Here is a 27,796-nt window from a genome sequence, read left to right on the forward strand (position 1 = left end):
TATGCTGTTTATTATTCAACAACTTCACATCTTTCCAAATATCTTATAATATACTATTTCATTTGGTAAAGCATCATAAAAAAAGTAATCGGGCACATGTAAATAACTTAGAAAAGATATTTTAATTTCTTTTTACATAATCAGTTAACTCTGACATATTACAGACAACAAAATCAAGGAAGACGTGTTATAAAATAGGACATTAAAGCTTCCATTGAATGGTCAGTAAGACTTTATGCTCATGTGGGAGTGCTGTCAATGTTTCATTGACAAATATGCAAATGTGCCTGCATGCATATTCAAAACATGACTACTCGGCCATTAAAGGGATAGTTTACCCAAAATGATAATTTTATCATCATATGCTCATGTCATTTCAAACCTGTATGACTTTCTGCAAAACACAAATTAATATATTTACATGGCTGCTGGTAACCAAACCACTGACTTTCCATCGTATGAAAAAAAAAATTTTCGCCTCAAAAATACTTCCTTTCATGTTCCAGAGAAAGCCAGGTTTGGACTGACCTGAGGGTGAATTAATTTTCATTTTCATTTCTGGGTAAACTGACACTTTAGGTGGAAATGGCACGCCTCACGAAAATGAGCAGGGATTCTTTCGAACAGATGCACAATGGGAACCAAACTCAATTGTACACCATTAAACAGAAGTAGAATCATTCATTCATTCATTCTTAGGTATAACTTGGGAGAATCGATCTATGTTGATTCTCCGTTTCAGTTTGAATTTTGTGTTCTGAATTTATAACAGGCCCATGGAATCTGTAACTGAAAAATCAGCAGATTTACACAGAATTGGAACATTTGCCATACACCAAGGTAATAAGAGTGTAGTGCTCTCAGCTCTGGTTAACACATTTGACCGTGTTTAAATCCTTTCAGCAGAATTCCATGTATTTTCCCCCCGAATAAAATCAGCTATAAAAGTATGCAGAATCCATTGGGCCTGGTAATAGCCCAGTAAACTCAGAGGACACTTGAACACATTCAAGCTATAACAATCTTGCACTCTTTTTTTTTTTTAAGTGGCTGACATCACAAGTAGGACTTAAAGTGGTTTATGAAGTGAGGTGGTACTACGAGAGACCCCCACACACAGATTACAGTGCACGACTTGAAAGAAAATACTGTTGCAGTGGTGCTGTAAACACTTCACAACTTCACACTCAGAGCCTTATAAAAGAGGGAATTAAAAAAAACGTACAGAATACTGACAGCATTTAAATGTCATAAGTTTTAACAAATAAATCAATCTCAAATAAGCACAGGTTAACATGATTTAGGTGCTGCATACGCAGTGATGAGTAAAAGATGCTTAATGTCAATAGAGTATAAAAATATAATACCATAAGTAAATCTAATACTGTATATACTCATATACAGGGCCTAGCTGGCTGCTGCTTCAACAAGCAATAGGAAACAGGTCCTAGCCCTCTCTATTTATTCTTCTGTCTTTCTTTTTCAAGCTCAATATATAATATATGAGAGATTACAAACAAAAAAGAAAGTATCCATCACAGCTTCAAAATATTTTTACTTTGGTCTCTGTTAAAATTAAGATATTAGGTAAAATTAAGATAGTATGGTAAAGTTGGGGAAAGGGGGAAGACGAAGACCTGTGAACCTTGCTTTCTATTCCACAGTTTTTTGCGGCTTTGGAAGAGTAACTAAAACAAAATTAAGTACATATAAAATGGTGACTTTAAATATAACAAAACATGACATTCAACAATTACAGAAAATATATATATAAATATATATATATATATATTGCATCTCCTTCGGTTTGACCAATTTTTAATTCTCAAACCATAAGATTCTTCAGCTCCACAATCTTTATTGCCAAAAACTGCATATTAGCAGGAGTTCGATATATTGTAATCTCTTCATATATTTTCCTTCATTAAATGGTGCTTTAACAAACCCTTTTAAATCAACATACCTATAAATGAACTATATGAAATTAATAATTTTGAGGATAACAAAAGGTTCTCAAAATTCAAATCAGGCTACGCTAAATTGGGATTGACCCAGTTGGTTAATGGGTAGATTGTAGGATGTTTTAGTTTAAAAGGAATGTTTTGGAAACAGCACATGTGTCTTTAGTCTAGTACAATATCTTCAGGCCTTCAGTTGGTATAGATGAGGCAGGCTAAAGTCCAGAGCTCTCAGCAGCAGCTAACAGCTAATAAACCAGAGGTACTGTAAACCCTCACACAGTCACACACGCGCTGAGCTCAAACACACGGAGAGAAATTAAATCATTCATACACTGAGGCTGCAGAAGTTGCCGGGTTAGAGCAGAGTACAGCGGAAGAAGCTTGGCTTCTTGGACCGACTCTCTGTGATTTTCACTGCTCCTCCTCCTCCTGAAGGGTTATTCTCATTCTAAACACAAAGATACAAGCAAACAAGAAGCCAGTTAGCATTAGTGTTACACTTAAAGCCACATTTAAAAAAATTTAATAACTTGACTGTTAGTATCCCACAATAAGGAAATTTAATAATATTAACATCATATATATCAAATATGAGTAATACTAAGCTAAACAATTTTCTTGGATAAGATTATAAACATTTTCTATATGATCATAATATGAACATTCTCACCATTTTTCGGTTTAATCTGGTCATGATGTCTCTAGCAAGAGTGACAAAGGCCTAGCATTGAAGAAAACAGATATGACATTAGATCCATAAAGGAATGTAAATCTTGCTCAATAAAATTCATTTAAATGGTTCAACATCACATAATAAATACTTTACAAAAATATAACATTTCCCTCACCTCTTCCACATTTGTGCTGGATTTTGCACTGGTTTCCAAGAACTTGATTCCATAATCAATAGCTAGCTGTAGAAAAAAAAAAAAAATAAAGAGGAAATTTTTAAATAAACACATCAGCATTTTTACAGACTAGCTTGTTCTGTTTCTGAACCAAGACTTGTTTAATAAAATAGATTATCAGTCATTTAAAAATGGATTTTAATGATACATACCTTTTCTCCTCTTTCTTTTGAAACTTGTCTCTTATCGTTCATGTCACATTTGTTACCCAATATCATCCGTTCCACATCTGATGAAGCATGCTGATAAAACAGACACAGGGAAAATGAATCTCACTTTAAATCAAATTAAAACGTAATGCTTATTTTCTCCAGCACTGTTTCTAATTCTCACCTCCTCAATGTTCCTGATCCAGTTCTTGATGTTCTCAAATGATTTCTCATTTGTAATATCATACACCAGCATAATTCCCTTTGAAAATAGCAGAAAAGAATCACATTAGCTCTCTGTATGTAAAGTAAGCATATCTGGCATTATTTACTCAAAGGAATAAAGCATTATGTCTTACCATTGCTCCTCTATAATAAGCAGTGGTGATGGTTCTGAACCTCTCTTGTCCGGCTGTATCCCTTTAGGACAAATGTAAAACACACTTTAAATATTGTTTGTAAACAATTTTAATTTATACCAGACATGCTCCAAATTTTAACTACAAAAAGTTCTAAAAATCAAACTAGATTGAGGGCTGTGGACCTAATGTAAGTGTTGCATAAACAATTCAACAATATTATATTAAAAGTTTACTAAACTAAGTTTAATAATCAGCTTTATACAGTATAATGCAGACTTATACTCTCACCAGATCTGAAGCTTGATCTTCTTCCCATCCAGCTCAATTGTTCTGATTTTAAAGTCAATTCCTGCAACAATAAAGTTTAGAAACAAGTGATGTGAAACACTTCATCATCTCAAGACCTAGTGTTTGCACAACAGAAATCAGTCCCATCATGACACAGTGTGAAACTGACTCATCTCAGAACACGTCACTAAGCTTTCTGCTGGAAAGGGGACTGAAACATCAACATGATTTCAAGGCGTAACCATGGAGATGGAATGAGTTAGAAAGGTCAGAGTGGTGTAACATATGTCTGACCAACTAAATAGCTGCAGACGTGCAAAAGGTTTAGCACATGCATATAAAAACATTCAGTTGCATTCAGTAACAGAGCGTGGTCCCTGAATATGTCAATAATGAGAAAACTTGGCAGCGGTGGCATGCACAGATCTCCGCAGGAGCAGGGGAGAAGTGGAATGATGAGGGCACAATCACGGTCTGGGCGGGGGGGGGTCTCCAGAGTGGTCCCCCTTGGTAGAAATTGGGGACCAAAAGGGCCACTGTATTGAGGAATTCAATCTGGCCACCAGTGAAAGCTCTGGCGGGACATGGGACGGGAAGTGACAGAGCAGTAATGTTCATGGCAATAGGGGAAGTCTGTGGCATAACATTGACAAAAGGTCAAGGAACTCTTGCACAGGAAGTGACATGTTGGACCACAGTAGAGAAAGGCCTACCTAAAGTTGTGTCAAAAACATCCCAAGAAGTACAGTGGTAATAAAACTAACCTGGTGACCTCGTCCATGTAGGTTTGTACAATTTCTAGTGAAATCTATGTATTTGCCCATTCTGATTTTGATGGTTTGCTACACTGAAATAGAGTCTGTAGCAACTTCCGGTTCACGCGGACTTTAAAGTTACGTACATGTGAACTAGTGTAACATCACTGTTGTAGGCAATCAGATGTAGATGAGATAAGTCACTTGTGACAGCACCCAACCCCGCTTTTTAATCTTCCCCAGGTACACTACTCACTCTGGCGCTCTTGAACTCTGGTTTAGTGGTGAAACGTGAGTCTAAACGTGTCTTTCACCACAGAAACGAAAGTGCCGCTAGCACACAGCTAATCAGATTGCAACCATGCTAGCTCTACAAACACAACATGCTGTCACGTCCTATTAAAATCACAGATAAAAGTACATTTCAAGTGATCCTGACAAAATCGGTCATTTTATACGTTTGTCGTTTTAAACGCTAGTAAAACGCGTCTCGATGAATGGCTGAGTGTCACTTCCACGGCCTCTTCCTGTCACTACAACAGACAGTCACATGTATCACTATAACAGCTTATTTATCCTCCCGCAGGGCTACATAAGAAGCATTCCTGTACTGTACACATGCATACACAACCCAGAGCTGAACTGACCAATAGTGGAGATGAAGGTGGTGTTGAACGCGTCCTCACTGAAACGAAACAGCAGACACGTCTTGCCCACTCCGCTGTCTCCGATGAGCAGCAGTTTGAACAGATAATCGTACGTCTTCGCCATGTTTTCGGTTTCTTCTGATTGGCTACCTTGGTTTGGTTCGGTAGCAGAGTAACACTCTTCGGCTAACGGTACATAAAAGACGCGGTTGAGCTTGTGTTTCCGAGTTTACTTCTCGCAGACAGAAATAAGTGAGGAAGAGGCGGGGCTTGACCGCCGTGACGTCATCGCAGAATGGGAAAGCTTTGGCAAATCAAAAACTTTTGACTTAAAAAGTCCCCGTGACAATAACAGAGAAGCACTATGAGAAGCGGGGGAAATCCTAATTCAATATTTATTAGGTAAAAGTCGAAATTATGATAGGTAATAGGTCATAATTATAAGATAAAAAGTAGAAATTATGAGAGAAGTCATAATTATGACAATCAAAAGTTTTAATTTCAAAATTATTACATTTTATCTCACAGTTTTGACTATTAATTTCAAAATTATGACTGTAAATTTTCTCTTTACCTTTATGTTGTATATGTTAAACAAACCCTACTGTGTTTTGTAATTCATCCGGTTTATTGGTTATAATTTGTCAATTAGAAAAGCTACAGAATGTATAATGTTTGGGATTTTGCTTCATGGCTGTGATTCTCTTTTGAACCCTTTCAATAGAATGATTCATTCGAAGATTTGTTCGGTGATACATTTTTAATATTTAAGCAAGTGTGCGTTAGGTGCTTCGGCAAAAAAAAAAAAAAAAAAAAAAAAAAAAAGTTCATAGGATGCACGCGTATACTCTCGCTCTTCCGATCTCCTGTGGAAGTTTCCTCCGGTCTCGCAGTGCAGTGTTCAGATGCATGTCCGGGTCACGGGCTGTAATGAAACGAAGCAGCATCATTACTAGAATAGACCAGAGAGCTGTCACTTTCACACTCATATGGGGATTTCCGAACTTTCCAAGTGGTATTATTTTACTTTGTCATAATTACAACATCTTTGTCAGGTTTCTGAATCATACATTATGATTATCATTTTAGGGACAAACTATTTGTTCATCCCAAAATTCCCTTTATTTGAATTTAACGCAATTTTATTTACTTTTTTTTATGACAACGAAGGCTACAGTTTATGGTAACATTAAGCGTCGTAACTGGTAAACTAGGATAAACTAGTATGCTGAAATCAACTGAACTGTTTGTAAACAGTGAAGCATGTTTTGTGTTTTAAGCAATCGGGAAAATTTACGGTGGACACATTGAATTTTGTTTGTACAATGTCGCCTCCTGCTGGAGGAGACTGAAACTTCTCCACCTCTGTACAGTTCCCGAGGATGTCTGCTCTGGAGCTAAGAAGGACCTGATAAGAGCATCAGTTGCGTCAGTGTTTGCATGTAATCTTGAAATGTAAAATAGTGGTAACAGCAGATTAGATCCTCTGGCCTGTCTGGAGACAATGGAAAGCTCTCACTTCTTCACTTTGAGAACATGATCTTCAATAAACTTTATTTCATCTTGTGAGTACTGTACAATTAAAAGTATAAACGTGTGTAATTATCGTGAAATTAAGCACAAGATTTGTATAAATCTGAAACCGTGAAGCCTCTGAAAGACTGTTTTTTGCTGCTAGCTTGATTTTCAAGCTTGCTGACAAAAAAAATGCAAGCACAGTTTATTACATAGCACAAGGCTGTTAGGAAACCTCCAAAAGCTGACCAATCCATCATAAGGTTGTAAATGGATCAATATTTAGAGTCCAAACCATGTGGAAATGTCTCAGTGGCTTAGAGATATGAGTATCACCATCCATTAAGTCAGCTATTATCCAAATGGCAATGGATCACGTAATATACAGTGGAGGGCAAAAATAGGCATAGACAGAAGGTCTATAGGTCTGTATTCTAAACTGTTTTCTAGAGCGTTCAATATGGACATTAAACAGGAGTGCACATCACTTTGAAGAAGACAGAAGGAAGAATGCAATCAATACTAACCTCATACAGAGCACTTATTGTATAATGTCCCCATGCTTTATTCAGTTATGCTGTGCAGTATTATGGGTTCAGATGTGTAGAGAAAGACTGTTGTATCATACAAATAGTGTGGATTGCTGAATTGGGGTTGCATAAACTATGTTTAAACATGACTGTCTGTGAACATTATACTAATTACAAAATAGTGAATTACACTTAACTGATCTACACTGAAAGATAAAGATAAAGTCCTGGGAAAATAGTGGGACATTCAGTGATAACAATAGATATAATCAGAGCAGGTGTCCAAATACATTTTCAAAATATGTTTATCATAACCATCTCATTGTACCTTTGTATTTGCATAAACAGTTTTCAGCATTTTGTTACTGTAGAAACCATGCTATACTGAACATACACCAACATGAAAATTATGACTTAATATATCTCAAAAAATAATCGTGTAGCAAAACAATAAAACATCAAATGAAATATTTTTCTCAGCTTTTACATTCACCAGATGACTATTGCTTCTTATTCTCCAGTCGAAGTTTCCACCACTTATGATTCTGTAAATAATAACAGTTCTTAAATTTTTATGCATAATAATCAGTATAGGAATGATGTATATTTTGTTTGCTATTATATCAGGTCTCACCTTCTTTCCCAAGATGCTCGGTGAGTGTGGATGCATCTCATCCAAACTCTCGTACGTGTTGCTGTCTGTCACTCGGATGTCCTCATAGGTGTTGCTCTCAGCTATGTGCTCATAGGTATTACTGTCACGTTGTTCAGGAATGTCTTGATAGGGTTTTTCTGCTAAAAGGATGCTGTCGATGAGCTTTATACGGTTGTCATACTCTTGCCCGGGCTGGTCCTGCTGCCCAGCACACACCACAGATGCGGTCTGGTATAGTGGGTTGAGCTGCATGGCTTCTTTTTCAGTATGTGGCACTCGGTCACCACCACTGTGGTGTTTTTTAAAGTCGAGGACAGCATAAGAGCTGGAGGCTGTTTTGGGTGGAACTAAAGGAGGTCGTTGAAGGTTGGAGGCTATAATGTTACAAGAATTAGAGGTTGAAGACTGATTGTTTGCATCACGGAGAGGCAATGTTAATTGAGAGTTGTAGCCCTCTGTGTCCAAGGTATCACTTTTCCTGCCATTTACGCTCTCATCACCACCTGACCTTCCAGATGTCCTTGATTCTGAAAAGCTGTGTTGTTCTTGTGATGGATTTGTACCAGGAAAACCAGCGCTTAAGGAATTCCGAAGCCGTGTATTCTTCTTTGGCACTGGTGGAACTTTTGTACCCTAATGATTTATACAATACATACATGAATTTCAAAACAAGATACGTAAAAAAAAAAAAAAAAGTTTAGATTTAGCCATGGTTAGCAGAAAGATAGTAACCAAGGAAGCAGCAGACTTGGTTACCTGAGAAAGGATGTTCCTGTCAACAGAGGTGGAGATTGCGAGTTTCCGGCCACTTTTAGAATATAGAACAGGAGGCGTGCCATGCGGGACATTGCTAGTTTGTTCCCATAAACTTCTTAGAGCCTTAACGCTAACACCCGCATTAATTCTGGGCTTATGTTGAACCACGTCATAAAGCTCGTTTTTGGTGTCCTTGATGGATGACAAATAGGACATGGATTGTAAAACATTTCCTACTGTGCTGGTATTCTCTCTGTGTTTTCATTTATTTAAAGGTAAACATTTGTATTTTGATGTTGTGCTGGCCAATATTCCCAACACTAACAGTTAACCATATTTTTCCCCCCAAGAGCAAATCTTCCAAACAACAAGGGATTACTAACTTAAATTGTGTGAGATTTGCTTGGTCATGTAATCAACTTCAAATAAAACCACTTTTATTAGGGTACTAATAATAAATGGATTCTTCGTCTAATGTGATTGAACATGATTTTAAAATTAATTTCGTTTATATTAAACCTTTTAAATTAAGAATAATTACTGAACGCATATTTAAAAAGAATGATTGATACCTCTTCAACAGAGTCCATGTCCACGTCTGTGTCGTACGAAGTTAGGTACTCTCCAAAAGGCTGGATCGGTGTGGTTTTAAAGTGATTGATCAGCTCTGTGAGACTGTTATGAGTGGTAGAATCACCAGCGACGACGAACAGGCCAGTATTAGTTGGATTTATCACAAAGTGACGACAACGATCCTGTCCTCTGTCAACATAAAGCGTTAGAGAAATGAGCTTCAGACTGTTTTTAAAGGTTAGAACCATTAGCTAGTTGATTTTACCTCACCCTGGGGGTTTTAACATAATATAGTATTTACTGAAAATGACTAAATTGACAATAATGACAAACAAATTAGTTGGTAGTGTTAACCAAAAAAAAAAAAATGTTATTCTTACCTGTATGAAAGAATATATGCAATGGATTTTTCGCTTAGTCTGATAAGGAAGCAACCAACATTCTTGTCTTGGAGCTGATCTTCTGCTTCTCTGCAAACAGCAACAGTTACCACAGTGCACCAGCGTGCAACTGCCTCAGTTTTCAATCATAAACATTCCCATCTCAGTTGCCATAACCAAAAACAGACCATATTAAATATGTTCAGATGGTTTTACATCTCATGGTGAAACAGTTACCAAACCTCTTATCTCTCAATAGTTCTTACTGTCTGGAGATGAAGCCTTGGAACCAAGGTGGAAAACTTCCATCACACAGAATGTGCACAGCCTGGGTCTCCACAAACCACTTGAGGATGTGCTCCCTCTGTTGTTCTCTGGCCATGGTGAGATCTCCCCCGACTCCCTCCATTCTTTCCATCTGCTTCTCATTTAAATTCTCAGATATCTTCATCTTCTTGTACAAGGCTGCCTTTATTTGCTCCATTGTGAGCATCTCCCTCCGTGCACAAATGCACTGCACACATCCAATAAAGTCTACTCCCCACTTTCAAACATTCATAGCATCACTCACGCAAGGCAACAGGAAACAGGCACGCCTCATTTGCTTAGTTTCCTCATACGTAAATGTGTGATCTTGCAAATGTAAAAGGTTCTATTGTTTGGGTTTATCTGCCCGTAGTCAATAAAGACATTCTGGTTCAGTGTGATTTTGTTGCACTATCTTTAGATGGTACATCCATCCGAGTTGCAGACTTGTATAAATATCAAAGACTAAAAAAGTGGTTTGGATTTGGAAAACTGATTAGATCAGGAACTATAACCACTGCACATTTTGTTTAAACTGTATTAACATAAAAAAATGAATATGCTCATCTGGGGAAAAAAGTTTCAGAGACTTATTATTATTAATAGAATTTTTGTCGTTCAGAATACCAGTGTCACTCTGGACATAAAAGACAATGTGATACAAGCATGGATCTTTTATTTAAATTTTAGGCCTCACAATTTGCATGTCAGCTAAATATACCTCCACAGTTTCATGTAGAGTTTTCATTTAATGTTTTAGATTAAATTAAGATAAAATAATCGGTCAGGAATTAGTCTTGACTATTGAATATTGAAGAAGCGCAATTTATGCTCTTCTATGAAGAAAGTTTTAAATGTTTGAATTAAATCAAATCTTTTTTATATTTTTTTGATGGGACAGAGTCAAAAATGTCTATGTGGTTAAACTGTTAAAATAAATGTATACATTTCTGATTAAATTTGTTGTGGCAAAATAAAAAAAAAGTTTAGAATATCATCAAACAGTTGATTTATTTGACTAATTCCATTCAAAAAGTGAAACTTATATATTATATTCATTCATTACACACAGACTGATATATTTCAAATGTTTATTTATTTTAATTTTGATGATTATAACTGACAACTAAGGAAAATCCTAAATTCAGTATCTCAGAAAATTTGAATATTACTTAAGACCAATACAAAGAAAGGATTTTTAGAAATCTTGGCCAATTACTGCATTACTGCAGCAATGCGGCATGGCATGGAGTCGATCGGTCTGTGGCACTGCTCAGGTGTTATGAGAGCCCAGGTCAGCTCTTCTGCATTGTTGGGTCTCCTCTTCACAATACCCCATAGATTTTCTATGGGGTTAAGGTCCGGTGAGTTTGCTGGCCAATTAAGAACAGGGATACTGTGGTCCTTAAAACAGGTACTTTGTAGCTTTTGCACTGTGTGCAGGTAACAAGTCCTGTTGGGAAATGAAATCTGCATTCCCATAAAGCTGGTCAGCAGCAGAAAGCATTAAGTGCTCTTAAACTTCCGGTATACGGCTGCGTTGACCTTGGACCTCAGAAAACACAGTGGACCAACACCAGCAGATGACATGGCACCCCAAACATCACTGACTGTGGAAACTTTACATTGGACCTCAAGCAATGTGGATTGTGTGCCTGTCCTCTCTTCCTTCAGACTCTGGGACCCTGATTTCCAAAGGAAATGCAAAATTTACTTTCATCAGAGAACATAACTTTGGATAACTCAGCAGCAGTCTAGTCCTTTTTCAAGCAAGACACTTCTGACTCTTCTGTTTTTCAAGAGTGGCTTGGCACAAGGAATCCGACAGCTGAAACCCATGTCTTGCATACGTCTGTGCGTAGTGTTTCTTGAAGCACTGACTCCAGCTGGAGTCCACTCTTTGTGAATCTCCCCCACATTTTTGAATGGGTATTGTTTCACAATCCTCTCCAGAGTGTGGTTATCCCTATTGCTTGTACACTCATTGTTTTGAATTAATTAGCTGATTAGAGTGTGGCACTAGTTGTCTTCAATATTGAACCTACTGAATTTGGGATTTTCCATAGTTGTCAGTTATAATCATCAAAATGAAAAGAAATAAACATTTGAAATATATCAGTCTGTGTGTAATGAATGAATATAATATACAAGTTTCACTTTTTGAATGGAATTAGTGAAATCAACTTTTTGATGATATTCTAATTATATGACCAGCACCTGTATAAACTGTTTTCAAAACTAAAAAGACAGTTTTGAGTTCTTAAACTTACAGGATGTTTTTTTTATATATATAGTACAATTACCTCTCTGTAAAAAGATCAAGGAAAATGTAATTTCTCAGTTCATCATCCCTTTATGCACTAGTGGATTCACAGCGCCCACCTCGATAGGTCGAGATAAAATACCAAAAAGTCACGTGGTGAGAGGCTGTAATCCACTCTACTTAAACGTGCTTCTGGCGGTCAGCAGAATTGAAACAGAACTACCCAGCACCTGGGAAGAAATATTACAATTAACCCAATAAATTTACCCAACAAGTTGAACCCAGCATGTTTAGAGTGTATTTACTCAGAAGTATTTGCAAGTGTTTTATTACCTCATTACAAAACCTACAAACAACTGTTTGTTACATGTTGATAAGCTTGAACACATATCAGCAGGACACAGAATAGAACAGTGGAGAACGGATTGATCATTCTGACTGAATCTGTGACCCACAGACAGCGACTGAAGTCCAACTTGGATATAATTCAGAAGAGTCCTCTATGTTGTGTTATTTATTATTCGTGGGTCATGCCTGTCAATGTGCTGTCGAGTTCAACAGCTGACGTATCCACTTTTAGAAACACGCTACTGGGACTCGGGCGCTCTTCTAATGGTCTGTGAAGAAAGTCGCGTGATCGCATGAAAGGATTCAGAAACGTAACATATTTGTTGATGATGACAGGTACGTGCTCTTTGATTTTAATAAATGCACTAGACATGGGATTGTAAAACAAACTCTTTGGGTTAATCTTTAAGTTACCGCGGTGGGAGAGTGACTGGAGTAGGCTATTTTGTTGTTGTTTTTATTTTTTATTTTTTATTACAGTTAGGCTACGTCAGCTCGTGCGTGTGTAACTTTCGGAAATTAAAAACAAATGAAGGGAGTGCATTACACCGTCTTTTTGGTATCTGGTACTAGACCTACCTCCGGGATGAACAGTTATTAATACGGTCGTGTTTGACAGGTAAAAAGCATGTAACACGTTAGAAGTGTTACAACATGGGAAGCATATATTGTTATAAAATACTTTTTCCATTGTGCATTTTGTGATTTTTCAAAAAATTTTCCCCCTCTATGTTCTAGACACCTTGGATAAATTTTAGGCTAAATATAGGTGAGCCCTCGTCCTTATCTTGCACACTTTGGTAAGATCTAAATTGGTCCCACCATCATGAATGAAATATTTAGGTCAAATCAAACTATAAAACAGTGTACAGTATATGCATTAAATAGGGGTTTTAACTGATATGTTGTTTTATATATAGAGGTTGTATAAAACAATTAAAAAAAATGGTGTGTACTTTTTTTATGAATCTAATACAATTTTTTTATAAGATCACAATGGCTGTTTTCAAGCAGCAGCAGGTCGAGACTTTCTATGAGATTGGAGAGGAAGTTGGGAGGTAAGAATTTGTTTGCTTGGTGGTTTATCATGTGCTTGCTAAATGTTTCAAAACAAAATGATGCAAATTACACTGCATTAATATGGGTGCTATATAGAGGGCCAATGGGTCATTCACCTGACACCAAATCTTTTATCCCAGTTTATATAATAAACAACATATCTTTTAAGTGTCTATATTATAAACAGCATAAACATTTAAAGGGGGGGTGAAATGCTCGTTTTCACTCAATATCTTGTTAATCTTGAGTACCTATAGAGTAGTACTGCATCCTTCATAACTCCAAAAAGTCTTTAGTTTTATTATATTTATAAGAGAAAGATAGTCTGTACCGATTTTTCCCGGAAAAACATGACCGGCTGGAGGCGTGACGTGTGGGCGGAGCTAAAGAATCACGAGCGCCAGTAAGCTTTTGCGTTGAGAGCGTCTGGAAGCTGTGACATTACCGTGAGGAAAAAAACATCCAAAACAAACCATGGCTAACAGTCAGATTCAGCCGTTTATTTATGATCCAGAATCAGATCCCGAGGCTGAAACTGAATGAGAGCAGCAGCAGCAACGACTCGCTCCGAGCGGGGCTCGAACCCGGTCTCCGATGGGAGGCGGACGCACTAACAAGGAGGCAGAGATATTTGAAGCAGTTTCACTCGCCGCCTGCAGTTCCAACACACGATCGTGACCCTTTTTCGTTGGGATTGCATTATCCTTAAGAAATAAACGATACGCAAATCCGTCATCAAACTGTGCCTTGTTTGTAAAACAAGCATCTTCGAAATGCAGGGAAACAAACACTTGCACAACTCCGTTGATGCTCTGTAAAAGTAAACTCCATCCACTGGTCCCTTAATGCTGTTTTTTTTTTTTGTAATCTGTGCAGGGTTGTCTTGCCCTGGCAACCAAAAATACACTTCTTTTGTGACATTTCGTGATGCTCTCGCTCTGATCAGTGAATGTCTCTGCTCTGCTCTAAGGGAGCGCGCGCTCTTCCGGCAGAAGTGTCCTTAGGACCCATATAAGGAAATTCCGCTCCATCTAACGTCACACAGAGCCATACTCAAAAAAAACTTTCCGAAACTTGTGACAAACCGGAAGGAGTATTTTTGGAACAGAAATACTCCTTCAAACGTACAACTTAATTTTTGAAACTTTGTCCATGTTTGGCATGGGAATCCAACTCTTTAACAGCTTAAAAACTCTGTATGCATGAAATAGCATTTCACCCCCCCCCCCCCCTTTAAATAATGCATTCTGTTGTGTTGATTATGTCAGTGTATGTGTGTTTTATCAAGGTTTATGTGTTTTTTAGTGGGCAGTTTGCAATTGTTAAGCAGTGTCGTGAAAAGAGTTCTGGCCGGGATTTTGCTGCCAAGTTCATAAAGAAGCGTCAGAGTATTGCTAGCCGGCGAGGTGTGCTCCGAGAAGAGATTGAGCGAGAGGTCAACATCCTACAGCAGATACACCATCCCAATATTGTCATGTTACATGATGTGTTTGAGAACAAGACAGATGTGGTGCTGATTTTGGAGCTGTGAGTAGAGCTGGTATTGATGCTTGTACAAATGATATTGCTACATAAGTTTGGGCTTAGATCATATTTAATGTGCATATTTTATTAAATTGTTCACCTACCTATTCTTACTGAGAGGAGTTTATGTATTTTTGTAGGGTGTCTGGAGGAGAGCTTTTCGACTTTCTGGCAGAGAAAGAGTCTTTAAGTGAGGAGGAAGCCACACAGTTTATTAAACAGATTCTAGAGGGCGTGCACTATTTGCACACAAGGAATATTGCTCATTTTGACCTGAAGGTACAGTACACCCACTGGCCTCATAACGCTGCCCTAGAACATTACAGTACAACACATTTGCGTTGACAGATGTGGAGTGCTGCACAATGCTCTGTCAGAAGACAGAAGAACAGTGTGCCTTTGTGTGCATATGAATGTGAGTGTGCTTGTGTGTCATTTATTTTCCGGTTTGCAGCCTGAAAACATCATGCTTCTGGATAAGAACGCACCACTGCCCCGAATCAAACTCATTGATTTTGGCTTGGCCCACAAGATTGCCGAAGGGGTTGAATTTAAAAACATCTTTGGAACACCAGAGTTTGTTGGTATGATACATGTTCTGTTTAAACCCTAAAACCTGCATACACTCAGGGGCCATTCACACAGAACATGTTTTGACACAAGAGTCGTAAAATGCACTTGAGTGCTGCATTTTTTTAAATGCTGTGTCATGCGCAAGAAGATGCAAAAGACGTGAGTGCAGTGGTCAAACATGATGGTCTAGCATGTTGACAGAAAAATAACAGAAAAGCAGCGCAGTGGATTGTAAAAACGTGTTCTGTGTGAATGACTCCTAGCAAACTTTTTGAATGCTTAAAAAAGTAGTTTGCTCAAAAATGCACATTGGCTGAATATTCAGAGAAATATAGCATTACATCACTTGTTCACCAATGAATCCTCTGCAGTGAATAGGTGCTGTCAGAATGAGAGTTCAAACAGAAACATCACAATAACCCACAAGTAATCAACACGACTCCAGTCTATCAATTAATGTCTTGTGAATTGAGAAGCTGTGTTTGTAAGAAATAAACCCATCAAGTCATTTTAACTTCAAACCTTTAATTCTGGCCAAAATACGTGTCGATAATGCATTTATAATGTTTCCTCGAGTAAAAAAAAGTCCATACCCTGTTGTCCTCTCACATAAAAATGTACTGACATTTTAGTTTAGAACTGTTTTAGAAAGTTTTTGCTTGTAAATGGTGCATGAGCTATGCATATTTCTCTCCTGATTCAGATGGAGGACACAATATCATGGATAAAGACACTAAAGTTGAATACATTAATGCTGGATTTTTTTTTTACAAAACATGCAGCTCTTTGCTTTTTTGTTAAATGATTGACTGGAGTCATGTTGGTTACTTGTGGAGTATTGTGATGGTTTTACCAGCTGATTGTGCTGAGCAAGTAATCTAAAGTTATATTTCATCAAATCTGTTCCAATGAATAAACACTCATATACCACCTGGATGGTCTGAGGGTGAGTACATTTTCCACAAATATTAATTATTGGGTGAACTATCCTTCGAATCATTTATTCCTCGTCTCATATTGTTTTTCCTGTTTTCAGCTCCAGAGATTGTGAATTATGAACCACTGGGACTGGAAGCAGATATGTGGTAAGATCAGTTTTGAACGAACATTAAATGTAATTATCTAAATTATTTGAGTTTATGATATATTTTTTATTTTAAACAATTAAATAAAATGCTTTACTTTTATAGGAGTGTTGGTGTTATAACATATATTCTGTAAGTAAGCAAAAACATAATTTCTCTTAAGCCTAAAAATGTAATATCTGATATCAAATATCGAAATATTAGAATATGTTGCTAATACGCTTTCTGAATGAAGGTTGAGTGGGGCATCTCCTTTCCTAGGAGAAACCAAGCAAGACACTCTGGGAAACATCTCAGCCATGAACTATGAGTTTGATGATGAATTCTTTGGCCACACCAGTGAGCTTGCCAAGAATTTTATACGACAACTACTGGAAAAGGACACCAAGTAAGTGCAGAGGGCAGAGATAATCTAAAGTCATGTGTGTTTGAGTGTGAGCTTTGTGTTTCTGGCCATGCAAAATATGGTGCTTTTTGTGAGAAATATGCCATAAATTACCATCTTAATAATGTATTTCAGAAAGAGACTCACAATTCAAGATGCCTTGAATCACCCCTGGATTAAGGTTTGTAATCCGCTTGTGATTGTATGCATGAAAGACATTTATTGGCATTAATTTTTTTCATGTTCTTTTACTCAATCCTTACATATCGCTCTCTTTCTAAACCCGTTTGTCTGTTGGCAGTCTAATGAGCATAAAGAAGAACGCAGTAAAGCACCAGAGAGGAAGAGAGAGCGTAGGCAGCTGAAGACAAAGCGTCTCAAAGAGTATACCATCAAGTCCCACTCCAGCATGCCTCCTAACAACACCTACATCAACTTTGAACGCTTCGCACAGGTGGAGGAGGACGTGTCGGCCATGGAGGGCTCTTTCTGTCAGCTGGCGTCGGCTCACGACTCCATGCAGGAAGACATTGACACACTAATGTCCATCTACAATGAGAAAGAAATGTGGTACAAAGAAGAAAGCGAAAACATCAGACACGAGTTGTCCCAGCTCCGTTATGAGTTTCGTAAAGTCGAAGCCCAGAGGCGGGGTGTTCACGAAGACATGAGGAGCGTGGATGCCAGCGTTAGCCGAGTGAGCGAGCGATATAAGGAGAGGCAGACTCGTTATGAGGCCTTGCAAAAGGAGTTGTGTGCCGAGCTGCAATGGGTACAGGAAGTGGTGGGTTCATTCCAGGTCACCTTCCCAAACTGTAGCTTTAGCAGTGTGTTTAATACTGATGTCAATGAAGCACTGCAAGAGTTGCTGAATAGATCCTGTGGAGGAGACCTGCTGACAGCCAGCAATCTAGACCAGCAGAGATGACACATTAATAACCCGCCACCCACTCATCACACATCATTATATTAACACGGGCGAGTTAACTGTGTTGAAGATAATGTGCTGGGGAATATATACCTAAATAAAAGCAGTTTTTCAATGGGTTATTCCATCTCAAGTGTAAAGTTGGTTACCTCTTGGTATTGCAAAACCAAATATATATATACATACACACACACACACACACACACACCACAAACCCATTTGATTCTAACAGATTACTTTTACTAAGTAAAAAATGTAAAGGTGCTACAAAGCTATTTTTTCTATTTTGCCTTTTTTTTTCACTTTTCACTTTTTTATCTAGTATTAATATGAAACAAATCTGATTGCTTCGAGTTATAAAATCACAAAGCAAAATCCTTTTGGATTTAATATTATGTATTAGGTGTATTTAAAATGACGGTGCTTCTTTTATTTATATGATGTGATCAGAACATATTGTCCGCTTTTGGTTATTTGTGTACCAGATCAGATTAGGTAAAAAAAATTGTTTGAAATGGCAAATGAACCAAGCTTCTTTAATTCAACTCTGCTAATTTAGTGAATTCAGTTATTATTATTTTTTCCATTGCTGTCTACTGTAGTGCTTCAAGGCAATGTATGTTTATTTGGAATATTGTGAATTGTGAAGTGACATTCAGCCAAGTATGGTGACCCATACTCAGAATTTGTGCTCTGCGCACACGCACACACGGAGCAGTGGGCAGCCATTTATGCTGCGGCGCCCGGGGAGCAGTTGGGGGTTCAATGCCTTGTTCAAGGGCACCTAAGTCGTGTAATTGAAGGTGGAGAGAGAACTGTACATGCACTCCCCCCACCCACAATTCCTGCCGGCCCGGGACTCGAACCCAAAACCTTTCAATTGGGAGTCTGACTCTCTAACCATTAGGCCATTAGGCTTATTGATTATTGTTAGTCTATAGTATTAATATAATTTTAAATAATTGGACCTTGATAAGTAGGGTACTGTTTTAATAAAGTAGTAGTGGCTGGGATGGATTTTAAATATCAACTCCACTTAAAAATATGCAATCTAATCCTGTTTCCATGAAATAAGTCTGCCCCCGAGCAGTTTTAAGTTTATGGACCTATTGCTCTAACAGCAAGTCCAGGATGAGCTTCGAAGAACCAAATAATTCAAGATCAAGCCAATCACCGGCAATCAAATCCAGCTAACTGAGTTCAAGAGTTTGCGATGTATGAAGAATGGGCCCCAGACCCCAGAAAGTATGGAAGCATATGGGTAGCAATATTCAATTTGGAATGTGCAAAATGACAATGCAATATGTAAAATGGCAATGCATTTCTGTATTTACATTTTCCAATACATTTGTGAAACGTTTGGTGCAAAATGAAAATGAAATTACATAATTTTCACTTGCCATTTCACACACTACTTTTAATATGTAAAATTAATACTAATTTAATGCTTTATAAGTTGCAAAATTAAAATTAAAATGTATTACAGAAATGATATGTATGCACGTCCTGATTTTGCTGAGTTAGATGTGTTCCTAGTTCAACATATTTTGTTGACCCTGGAACAACATTTTACTCAAAAAATTTAGTCTTGACCATATGCCCACACCTAAACCTAACCTTAACCATGAGTAATCCCTAAAATCAGAGGAAATGATAGATGACACACTGATGTACAAGCACCTAACAGTGATTGTAAGCGTAAACTTCACAAAATCTATAAATTTGTTCTTAAAATCTGATTGGTTAATCACAATGTTGTCCCAGGTACAGCTGAAGATCTTTGCCCGAACGATAGTGCTTCAAACACTAAAGGCGGGCGTACACGGTGCGAATTCGGATGGTCGGAAGATCGTATGTCAACGCACACGGCACGAGTGAGTTTATCTGAAAATCGTACGGACGACATGATATACGACACGATTTTACAACCTGCGAATTCCAGAAGCAATCGCACGAAGTTGATAGACGCGTTCGACTTGAAGCAGCGCTGCACGCTCAGAAGGATTACTGTATGTCATTACCGCGAGAGCGATAAGAGAGCACACATATCCAATGCATTCGAATCGCTCTCGCGGTACTCTGATGTCATACAGGTGATCATTCTGTGCGTGCAGCGGTGCCGTGGAACGCGCCTAATATAACTGCTCTCCCTCTCTCATAACTGCAAATAAAATATTGATACGAGCCTTGACTGTTTCCTACACGTACAGGTTATTTTTCAGCAATAGGAAACCGGGACGTTTGGTTACCCTGTGTGTGTGTGTTCTTGTAGGCCTATATGGTTTATAAATATCTGAAATGGGTATTAAAATGTAAACATGGTTTATGAGGACAATTACTGTGCTCTCGTAAAAAATACTACGGTGTTTAATAGAAATTTTAAACATGCATTTCGTGATGGATAGAGGTAGTGTATGGGGATATACAGTATAGAATACCGTTACGTCTATGGAGAGTCCCTGTAAACTACATATGCGTGTGTGAGCGAGAGAGAACTGAAAAGGCATTGGAATACGTTGCTAGAAACATCATACAGCGCTCGCTGTTCCTGTCAGACTTCAGCTGCCTGTCTTCGTCTTTCTTCTTCTGTGGTTTTCCTATTTCGTGATTGGTCAACTTCAGATAAATCAACAAATCGGCTCGTTCAACAGCACAAATGGCACGAATTCAAACCGATAGCTCACGAACTTTTTAGACATGTTTAAAAATGATCGGGAGGTCGGGAAGTGCTCGTAAGCCACTCTGCTCGGCTCGTAATTCATCGCAAATGATACGAGCCGCGACCATACGAGAATACGCGATTTCCACACGATTGAAAAAAATCGCATGCGAACTCGTACGACAGCAAAAATCGCACAGTGTACGCCCGCCTTAAGGTAAACGAGCGGTCATGTGATGTGTTTCGATTAGCGCGAGAAAGATGCGAAAATGAATGCTGAGCAGGTGTAACGGAGGCTTGCCTCTGGTGATTACGTTTTGGTTGCACCAGCAACTAAAGCAAACTCTGAGGTGTGGAAAAGTTTTGACCTGTTTATAATGAGAATAATGAGTGAATAATGACACACCATCAGTGAGCGCAGGAGCGCGCTGAAGACATCTACAGTGGATTCAATCATTTTCCTCCACAAAAACATGTAGACCTATATATATATAGCATAATCTCTGTGAATAAAGGTTTTTCAAATGATAACTAAATATCCATTGAGTCTTAAACGCATAATGTTGACAGAGTATTTACGCTAATGTTGGCATTATTCTTTTATTAAATAAAGCAAATCCGGCGGAGCCTTTATCTTAATTTCGTTATTGCCAAATACCCATCTTAATTTAAAATGTATCTTCTTAATTTAATTTTTTTATTGGTGCGTTGGTCTATTTATAGGTTAAATGAGCCTATGTCTAGAATGCTGAGATGTTACGATGTCATAGATGACTTATTTTATTTCTTTATTCCAACTTCCAAGTGGTCTAGTCTACGTTAGTTATGAGTAAATTATGTTAAAACATGAATAAATTACTCATTGTTGACAAAAGAGCTGTGTGCGTGCGCACAAATGAATAATGTCGGGCTGTAAACGGGTTCGGGCTTTAAAAAAGCTGTCAATCAAAATGTACTTGTCGGGCTCGGGCCGAAACCTGTCGGGCTCGGGTCCTGTCGGACCTAACTTTTAAGGCCCGATTATGGGGCCCGATTATGATTCTAATCCCATACCCGATTACAGCTCTAGTCCCAGGAATATGTCTCACTTGGAAAAAAACACGTTCTGCAGATATGCAATATGTATAGTCCGAAAAAACAACTTGTTTTTGCATTATTCTTTTAGACCTACAGGGGGCAGCGTTCATCCCTTATTTATTTACTATTGGACGCACAGGCATGTCTTCTATGAGAAGTAGCCTACTAGTTTTAGATGACAGGATCATAATTGTGTATGTTGTTGGGTAATGAAAGAACAAACCATTGTCAGGTCTTGGGCAGCCTATGCTAGCTCGTGGACTCTCTTCTGCTCAGTTTAAGCCTCACAGTAATTCATTCTTATTAAATAAGCTCAATTATCTTATTTTAATGACTTCTTGCATGCGTGAATGCGCTCAGCTGTGTGTGCTCAGAAAGTTCAGTAAATAATTGCATAGGCTATTTATTTTATATACTAGCCTATTGTGTGATTAAGTATATATATATATATATATATATATATATATATATATATATATATATATATATATATATATAAATTAAATACACTACATAGTGGAAATATTGCGTTGGATGTGTGTGAGAGAGAAAGAAAACTATTGCATCTCAAAGCATTTCAACTAACGAACTTATCTAGCCTATTGTGTGTGTTACAGAATTTATTTATTTTATAAAGGTATATATGTCGAGCCGCTCAGGGCTGCGAGCGCTGTTGTTCTGTGCAGTGGGTAATGAATGATAAGGAGGGACTGAACACTGAGCCTGCTGTCGGGAGGGATTGAGCAGCACTGCTCTCCTCACACCCAACTCGCAATTTTTCAGCTTTACCAGATCCTCAACCCAGCGATTACGAGCCTTTTCTGTCATGCACTGTCACATGCAGGTGTCGAGGGACCGTTAAGCAACATGAAAGCCACTTTTGTCCATGCACTGAAAAGGCCTTTGGCAGTTTATGGTAAGCTCCAGCCTCACCTTCTCAGTTCTTTATTACCAAAACAGCAGACAGGTTTAAGACATTTCAAACATGACATTATATGTAGGCTTCTGAACTTGCATTTCAGTAATTGTAACAGTCTATGTTTCAAATGCATGCCTCGTACATTGGGCAGATGTTTGTGTGGATGCATGATTTTAACGTGAAATATCAGCAGCTGAGCTGACTCATGTAAAGTGAGTTCATTACAGCCTGGCAACCGTAGACAAGCAGCTCCACAGACGGGCTAATGCGACAATACCCGTGCTATATAGTCGTACACTCACAAGACAGTTGGGTATTTTACCCGGGACTCCATTAATGTGGTAATTCAGTCCAGGAATACAACAGAAGACGTAAAATTAGTGAATCATTTCAGTGTAGTGGATTAGCTTAGCTTACTGGTCTGTTAGCTATGCTAATATGCTAATGCCTGTAAGTTCCGCTTTTCTTGTAGTAGCACTGAAAGACATTTCTATAGAATATCTGTAACAAATATGCTACGGGTCTCGGTTAAAGATTTAAGCAGTCAGATATTCCAGGAGAAGGTATTTAAGTAACGCTGGTGATTAATGCAATGTGATGCGATGGGTTAGCCAGCTGGATGAATAAGCAAACCGCAAGATTGTCAAAACCAACATCGTTAATCGTTGCGACGCAAGCAGATGGGTGAAAAAATCACCATAATTTTCAGATAATCAAAGTGCTTGTTAGCAAGATATGATGATGTCTAGAGCAGAGGAATGGTTGTGCCCAAACTCGGTCCTGGAGGGCCAGTGTCCTGCAGAGCTTAGAGCCTTTCCCAATCAGACACACCTGAAGCAGCTAATCACGCTCTTACTAGACATACTAGAAACCTCCAGGCAGGTGTGTTGAAGCCGGTTTGGCGCTAAAATCTGCAGGACATAGTTTGGTCACCCCTGGTTTAAAATAATCTAATTGGCTGCTGTAACAATGCAATAGCTGACAACCTGTAACTTTTAAACTGGATTACATAAAATAACTTGCTATAAGAATTTGCTAGTCTGTTGTTATTTTTTCTGATAACCTTATAGTAGATAATCTGGTAGTTCAGAGTGGAATATACAGGTCTATAGTCTGTGTATACTGCCCATGTACTGTATAACTTGTAAAAGTAAAATTTTTGCTACTAGCAACATGCACTTTAGTATTATTGGATTTATTACACGTTATAATTGGTTTATGAAATGATTTTAACAAGATTAATGTACTAAAAGCTGAAACGGTGTACTGATACATTAGTTAGATACAATAGATATACATGTCTGTTTTATTTGTGTTATACTTTTGTACAGGTTTATAAGATTCAAAAGACCATAGTTTAACAAGATGAAAATCATACCCTCTAATGTTGGCCTACTTATGAAAGTTAGCTGACTAGATAAATAAGTTAATAATCAATGGGATGACTCAAGACCTACATTTATACACGTGTGTTCGGGCTCAGCAGCCAAAGGCTGTCATTTTGCTGGATGGAATCCAGGCTTTGATAGATTGATTGGCAAATTGACAAGTATGTGTCATCACCGCCTCATCTGCACTTGATTTTTCTAGATGGGTCAGTTAGTTCATTTCTCAGATTCAAACTGGTTTTAGGATGAATGCAATGCATATTTCATCATCAACGTGTTTTTTAATTTCTGGTTATGGTTACATGTATATCAGAATGTTGAGAGGTAGTTAATCTAATTGTATTCTTTATACTTTTTATGCCAACAAAGGAAATGCTCTTGTATTTTTTTTTTCTTCTTCAGTTGCTTGGTAAGGAAAAGTGGTTTCTCTGCTAATGTGTGTGAGGCAGTTAATGTTTAAATTGATTTACCTTGGGATGCATGATCTATCAGTACCATATTGTTTACTGACTGGTAATAGAGATTTTGTTTAAAAATGTATTGGTATCAGTCCGTATTTTATACACTGCCATTCGAAAGTCAGTAAGATTTTTACTATGTTTTGGAAGGATGCCTCTTATACTCACCAAGGCTGCATTTATTTGATCAGAAATGCAATAAAAATAAATGAAATCAAAAATGTAGTTTATTCCTGTAATGATAAAGCAAAATTTTCAGCAGCCATTACTCCTTTCTTCTGTTTCACATGATCGTTCAGAAATCATTCAGATATGCTGATTTGATGCTTAGTTGATTAAAAATGATGAAAACAGCTGCATACCATTTGTTGTGGAAACAGGGTATGTTTGTACTAGATTCTTTGATGAATAGAAAGTTCAGAAGAACACCATTAAATTGAAATAAAATCTTTTGTAACATTACATGTCCTTACTGTCATTTTTCTTCAATTGAATGCATCCTTGCTAAATAAAATCCATTTTCCTAAAAAAAAAAAAAAAAAAAAAATATATATATATATATATATATATATATATATATTACAGGACCTCAGACCTTTGAACAGTAGTATAATAATCATATGTTAATAGTATCATACAATAATCTATAGAGTATATCAAAATAGAAATGCGTATGTGTATGCTCATTCCCCTATATTTTTGTTTTTGTTTAAATTACCTTTGTCTGTACAAATAGTATAGAGTGTTCATATTGACCATTTATTATTTAAGATAAGATAATGGTCCCATCTGTATCAAATATTAATAAAGCTGCATCCGTAGATTCACTCTATCTCTTTATCTCTCAGATGTGACGGTGAGGTTTTAAGGTGGCACCATGGCTGCAATGATACCACCAGTAAAGCTAAAATGGTTGGAGCACCTCAACGGCTCCTGGATTGCTGAGGACAGCGAGTCCATCTCCACCCGTGAAGGGGTCGCTCTTCTCTATGGCAAGCTGCTGGCCAATAAGGAGGTGGTTCTTCTCCCTCAGCAGGTGCTATGTCTGAAGGGCCCTCAGCTGCCAGACTTTGAGCGAGAATGTCTGTCCAGCGATGAACAGGAGCATTATCTTGATGCGCTGCTGGCCAGTCAGCTTGCTCTGGCCAAGACGGTATGCTCGGATTCGCCCTTCGCAACTGCCCTACGCAAACGTCTGCTTGTGCTGCAGCGGGTTTTTTATGCACTTTCCAACAAATACCATGACAAGGGCAAGGTCAAACAGCAACAGCACTCGACCGAAAACACTCTGGGTTCTGCGGACTTACAAGCAGTTAGCGAGCGGCCGCGCTCTAGTACAGACGCCCTCATTGAGATGGGCGTGCGAACAGGTCTTAGTTTGCTTTTTGCATTGCTCAGGCAGAGCTGGACACTTCCTCCGGCCGGTCCAGGGATCAATCTCTGCAATGATGTCATCACCACAGCAATCGAAGTGGTGGGCTCCCTTCCGCCCCTCTCCTTGGCCAATGAGAGCAAGATTCCACCAATGGGTTTGGACTGCCTGGCCCAGGTCACCACGTTTCTGAAAGGAGTCACCATGCGGAACTCGGGGGCCGATGTGGTGGGAAGGAGGCTGGCATGTGAGCTTCTGCTGGGATTGGCAGCGCAACGAGGGTCACTGCGCTACCTGCTGGAGTGGGTTGAGATGGCCCTGGCTGCATCGGCCGGAGTCAGCAACCTGGAGCAGAGCCAGGAGGGGCTGATGGGATACGACTGCTTCATGAACATTCTGATGCAGATGAGGCGTTCACTGGTACATGCTCACTAAAACACTCATACACTGATGATATAGTGTTGGATGTTAAATGACTGACTGTCTGGTGTTGTAGGGTTCATCTGCTGATCGCAGCCAATGGAGGGAGCCGACCCGCACGCCCGATGGTCTCTGCTCCCTGTACGAGGCTGCACTTTGTCTGTTTGAGGAGGTAAAATACAAATATATTACAATATTTGTAGGATAGATAAGAGGAGGCCATGTCAGTTTGATGCGTGAATCCCTCAATGAAGAACAGTTACTATGTTTGGTACTTTGATATATAACCCTGTGACGCCTGACGTTTAATAAAATCAGATTTTATTATTAGTTTTTATCATGTTGATTATGTAGAGGCCTTAAAATTGGATGCTTCAAAAATTATACCATAGGCTTTATCGCGTTAAGAAAACTGAACTGTAAATGTTATCGCCCTATTTAATTTTTTTTTCAAATGTAGGACGTCTTTCATAAGGATTTTACACATTCAGTTTATTCAAGTTCTCAGTAGTCCAGTTGACCAATTGTAATGACCTAGAATAGAGTGAAATAGTTGTAATATTTGGTGATATAATTTGTCAGCATAAAAGAGTCTTTGTTATTTTCTGTTTATTCTCTCATTCTTGAAATTTAGGCAGCTGCTGCCAATGTTCAATGTATTATTATAACAGTCGTCGCAAATCTGGGCCAAAAATAAATGTAAATCAGTTTAGCCACAATATTATACTGTTGGGGATTTGTGCGATTATGATATGCTTTGCAGCTAACTGCCCTTTCTTGAATGGTATTGATTTCAGATTTGGATGTTACCCCTTAAGCCAATCTCTTTTTCAGATTGGACTAAGCATCATCAGCAGGATAATTATTTGTAATGATTAAATCTTGGTTCATCTATTGAGAGAGCATGCACCGCATGCTCATGTACCTAAAACTATACATAAAAAAAGTTATAATGCTTTACTAACCGATATTGGGGTAAAACAAAAGCAAGCGCATAAAATTTAATAATTTCCTTAAAAGTCTTTTCATGTACACATGTAAAGTGTTTCCCACCGACTTCAAACTCTATTTGTGGTGGTATTTTTAGAAATTTAGAAATTTCCTCGCACGGAAACTCCAAATATGCCTCGCAGATGTAAATTGAACACTCCATGATATTCCTAATATGGAGAAAGGCATCCAGCTATCGCTATATCTCATTATGATAGAACCGCTTTCAATGACCGAATATGAAGGCAATAAACACACGGCCATGGCAATATAAGAATAAAGTGTGTTTATAATGTAATGTTAATTGACATAGCATTTATTATATTGTTGATGTTGTGGCATTCCACCAAAAATAAATCAATGAATGGAAATCACTGTATACAGAAATGGTTTATAAAGAAACATAAATCAAATAAAGAGAAACCACTTACTGCTCTTGGCAGGACCACTTTAGCTGTTATAGGCCATTTCCAACCAAACATTGTCATAATTTTGATTATAGGCCTGCTTTTTAGTCAAAATCATTGAATCAGTCTTAATGTATGAATGCGTGTCAGTACAGA

General features: G+C 38.1%; 4 protein-coding genes across 13 annotated transcripts in view; 2 read left to right on the top strand and 2 right to left on the bottom strand.

Annotated features, from left to right (window-relative positions):
• Positions 1-103: 103 nt before the first annotated feature.
• Positions 104-5,345, bottom strand: LOC128016994 (ras-related protein Rab-8B-like). Its single transcript, XM_052602027.1, has 8 exons — positions 5,071-5,345; positions 3,669-3,729; positions 3,378-3,438; positions 3,203-3,280; positions 3,022-3,111; positions 2,810-2,875; positions 2,632-2,682; positions 104-2,409 (listed from the first exon to the last, which is right to left on the bottom strand). Exons 1-8 carry the CDS (start codon positions 5,192-5,194, stop codon positions 2,317-2,319), a joined length of 624 nt encoding a protein of 207 aa, XP_052457987.1. The 5' UTR covers positions 5,195-5,345; the 3' UTR covers positions 104-2,316.
• A 1,257-nt stretch (positions 5,346-6,602) lies between these two features.
• On the bottom strand, positions 6,603-10,537 carry LOC128016318 (uncharacterized). The gene is made up of 6 exons (XM_052600804.1): positions 9,746-10,537; positions 9,480-9,569; positions 9,099-9,288; positions 8,527-8,718; positions 7,750-8,403; positions 6,603-7,660 (listed from the first exon to the last, which is right to left on the bottom strand). The coding sequence occupies exons 1-6, from the start codon at positions 9,970-9,972 to the stop codon at positions 7,616-7,618; spliced, it is 1,398 nt and encodes a 465-aa protein (XP_052456764.1). The 5' UTR covers positions 9,973-10,537; the 3' UTR covers positions 6,603-7,615.
• Positions 10,538-12,446: 1,909 nt separating this feature from the next.
• On the top strand, positions 12,447-18,072 carry dapk2a (death-associated protein kinase 2a). 5 transcript variants are annotated; one of them, XM_052602033.1, is made up of 12 exons: positions 12,447-12,732; positions 12,877-13,015; positions 13,135-13,196; positions 13,387-13,454; positions 14,761-14,982; positions 15,120-15,258; positions 15,434-15,563; positions 16,589-16,637; positions 16,743-16,769; positions 16,873-17,025; positions 17,158-17,203; positions 17,324-18,072. In XM_052602033.1, exons 4-12 carry the CDS (start codon positions 13,393-13,395, stop codon positions 17,948-17,950), a joined length of 1,455 nt encoding a protein of 484 aa, XP_052457993.1. In that variant the 5' UTR covers positions 12,447-12,732; positions 12,877-13,015; positions 13,135-13,196; positions 13,387-13,392; the 3' UTR covers positions 17,951-18,072. The 5 variants fall into 5 exon arrangements, with proteins under 5 accessions (XP_052457993.1, XP_052457991.1, XP_052457990.1 ...); XM_052602031.1 differs by having other exon boundaries at positions 13,135-13,165; XM_052602030.1 differs by lacking the exon at positions 12,877-13,015.
• A 4,340-nt stretch (positions 18,073-22,412) lies between these two features.
• LOC128016998 (probable E3 ubiquitin-protein ligase HERC1) overlaps positions 22,413-27,796 on the top strand; it is a 43,840-nt gene continuing 38,456 nt past the window's right edge. For 4 of the 6 annotated variants that reach the window (XM_052602035.1, XM_052602036.1, XM_052602037.1 and 1 more), the window contains exons 1-3: positions 22,413-22,602; positions 25,300-26,243; positions 26,320-26,415. In XM_052602035.1, the coding sequence (XP_052457995.1) occupies positions 25,329-26,243; positions 26,320-26,415 (1,011 nt within the window). In that variant the 5' untranslated portion in view covers positions 22,413-22,602; positions 25,300-25,328. The remainder of the gene's footprint in view (positions 22,603-25,299; positions 26,244-26,319; positions 26,416-27,796) is intronic. The other 2 variants (XM_052602039.1, XM_052602040.1) reach the window with 1 other exon arrangement.

This window comes from Carassius gibelio, chromosome A7 (genome assembly GCF_023724105.1).
Source record: "Carassius gibelio isolate Cgi1373 ecotype wild population from Czech Republic chromosome A7, carGib1.2-hapl.c, whole genome shotgun sequence".
NCBI classification, from domain to species: domain Eukaryota; kingdom Metazoa; phylum Chordata; class Actinopteri; order Cypriniformes; family Cyprinidae; genus Carassius; species Carassius gibelio.

Bases quoted from the DNA above. Each gene is read 5' to 3' on its own strand.
- LOC128016994 (XM_052602027.1), bottom strand. From the start codon at position 5,194: ATGGCGAAGACGTACGATTATCTGTTCAAACTGCTGCTCATCGGAGAC. The intron at 3,281-3,377 runs GTAAGACATAAT...CTATTTTCAAAG, and splicing joins CTTATTATAGAGGAGCAATG to GGAATTATGCTGGTGTATGA. The intron at 2,876-3,021 runs GTATGTATCATT...TTTTTTCTACAG, and splicing joins CAAAAGAAAGAGGAGAAAAG to CTAGCTATTGATTATGGAAT.
- LOC128016318 (XM_052600804.1), bottom strand. From the start codon at position 9,972: ATGCTCACAATGGAGCAAATAAAGGCAGCCTTGTACAAGAAGATGAAG. The intron at 9,289-9,479 runs GTAAGAATAACA...TTATGTTGACAG, and splicing joins GCATATATTCTTTCATACAG to AGGACAGGATCGTTGTCGTC. The intron at 8,719-9,098 runs GTATCAATCATT...TCATCCATCAAG, and splicing joins ACATGGACTCTGTTGAAGAG to GACACCAAAAACGAGCTTTA.
- dapk2a (XM_052602033.1), top strand. From the start codon at position 13,393: ATGGCTGTTTTCAAGCAGCAGCAGGTCGAGACTTTCTATGAGATTGGA. The intron at 15,259-15,433 runs GTACAGTACACC...TCCGGTTTGCAG, and splicing joins TTGCTCATTTTGACCTGAAG to CCTGAAAACATCATGCTTCT. The intron at 16,638-16,742 runs GTAAGATCAGTT...TTACTTTTATAG, and splicing joins GGACTGGAAGCAGATATGTG to GAGTGTTGGTGTTATAACAT.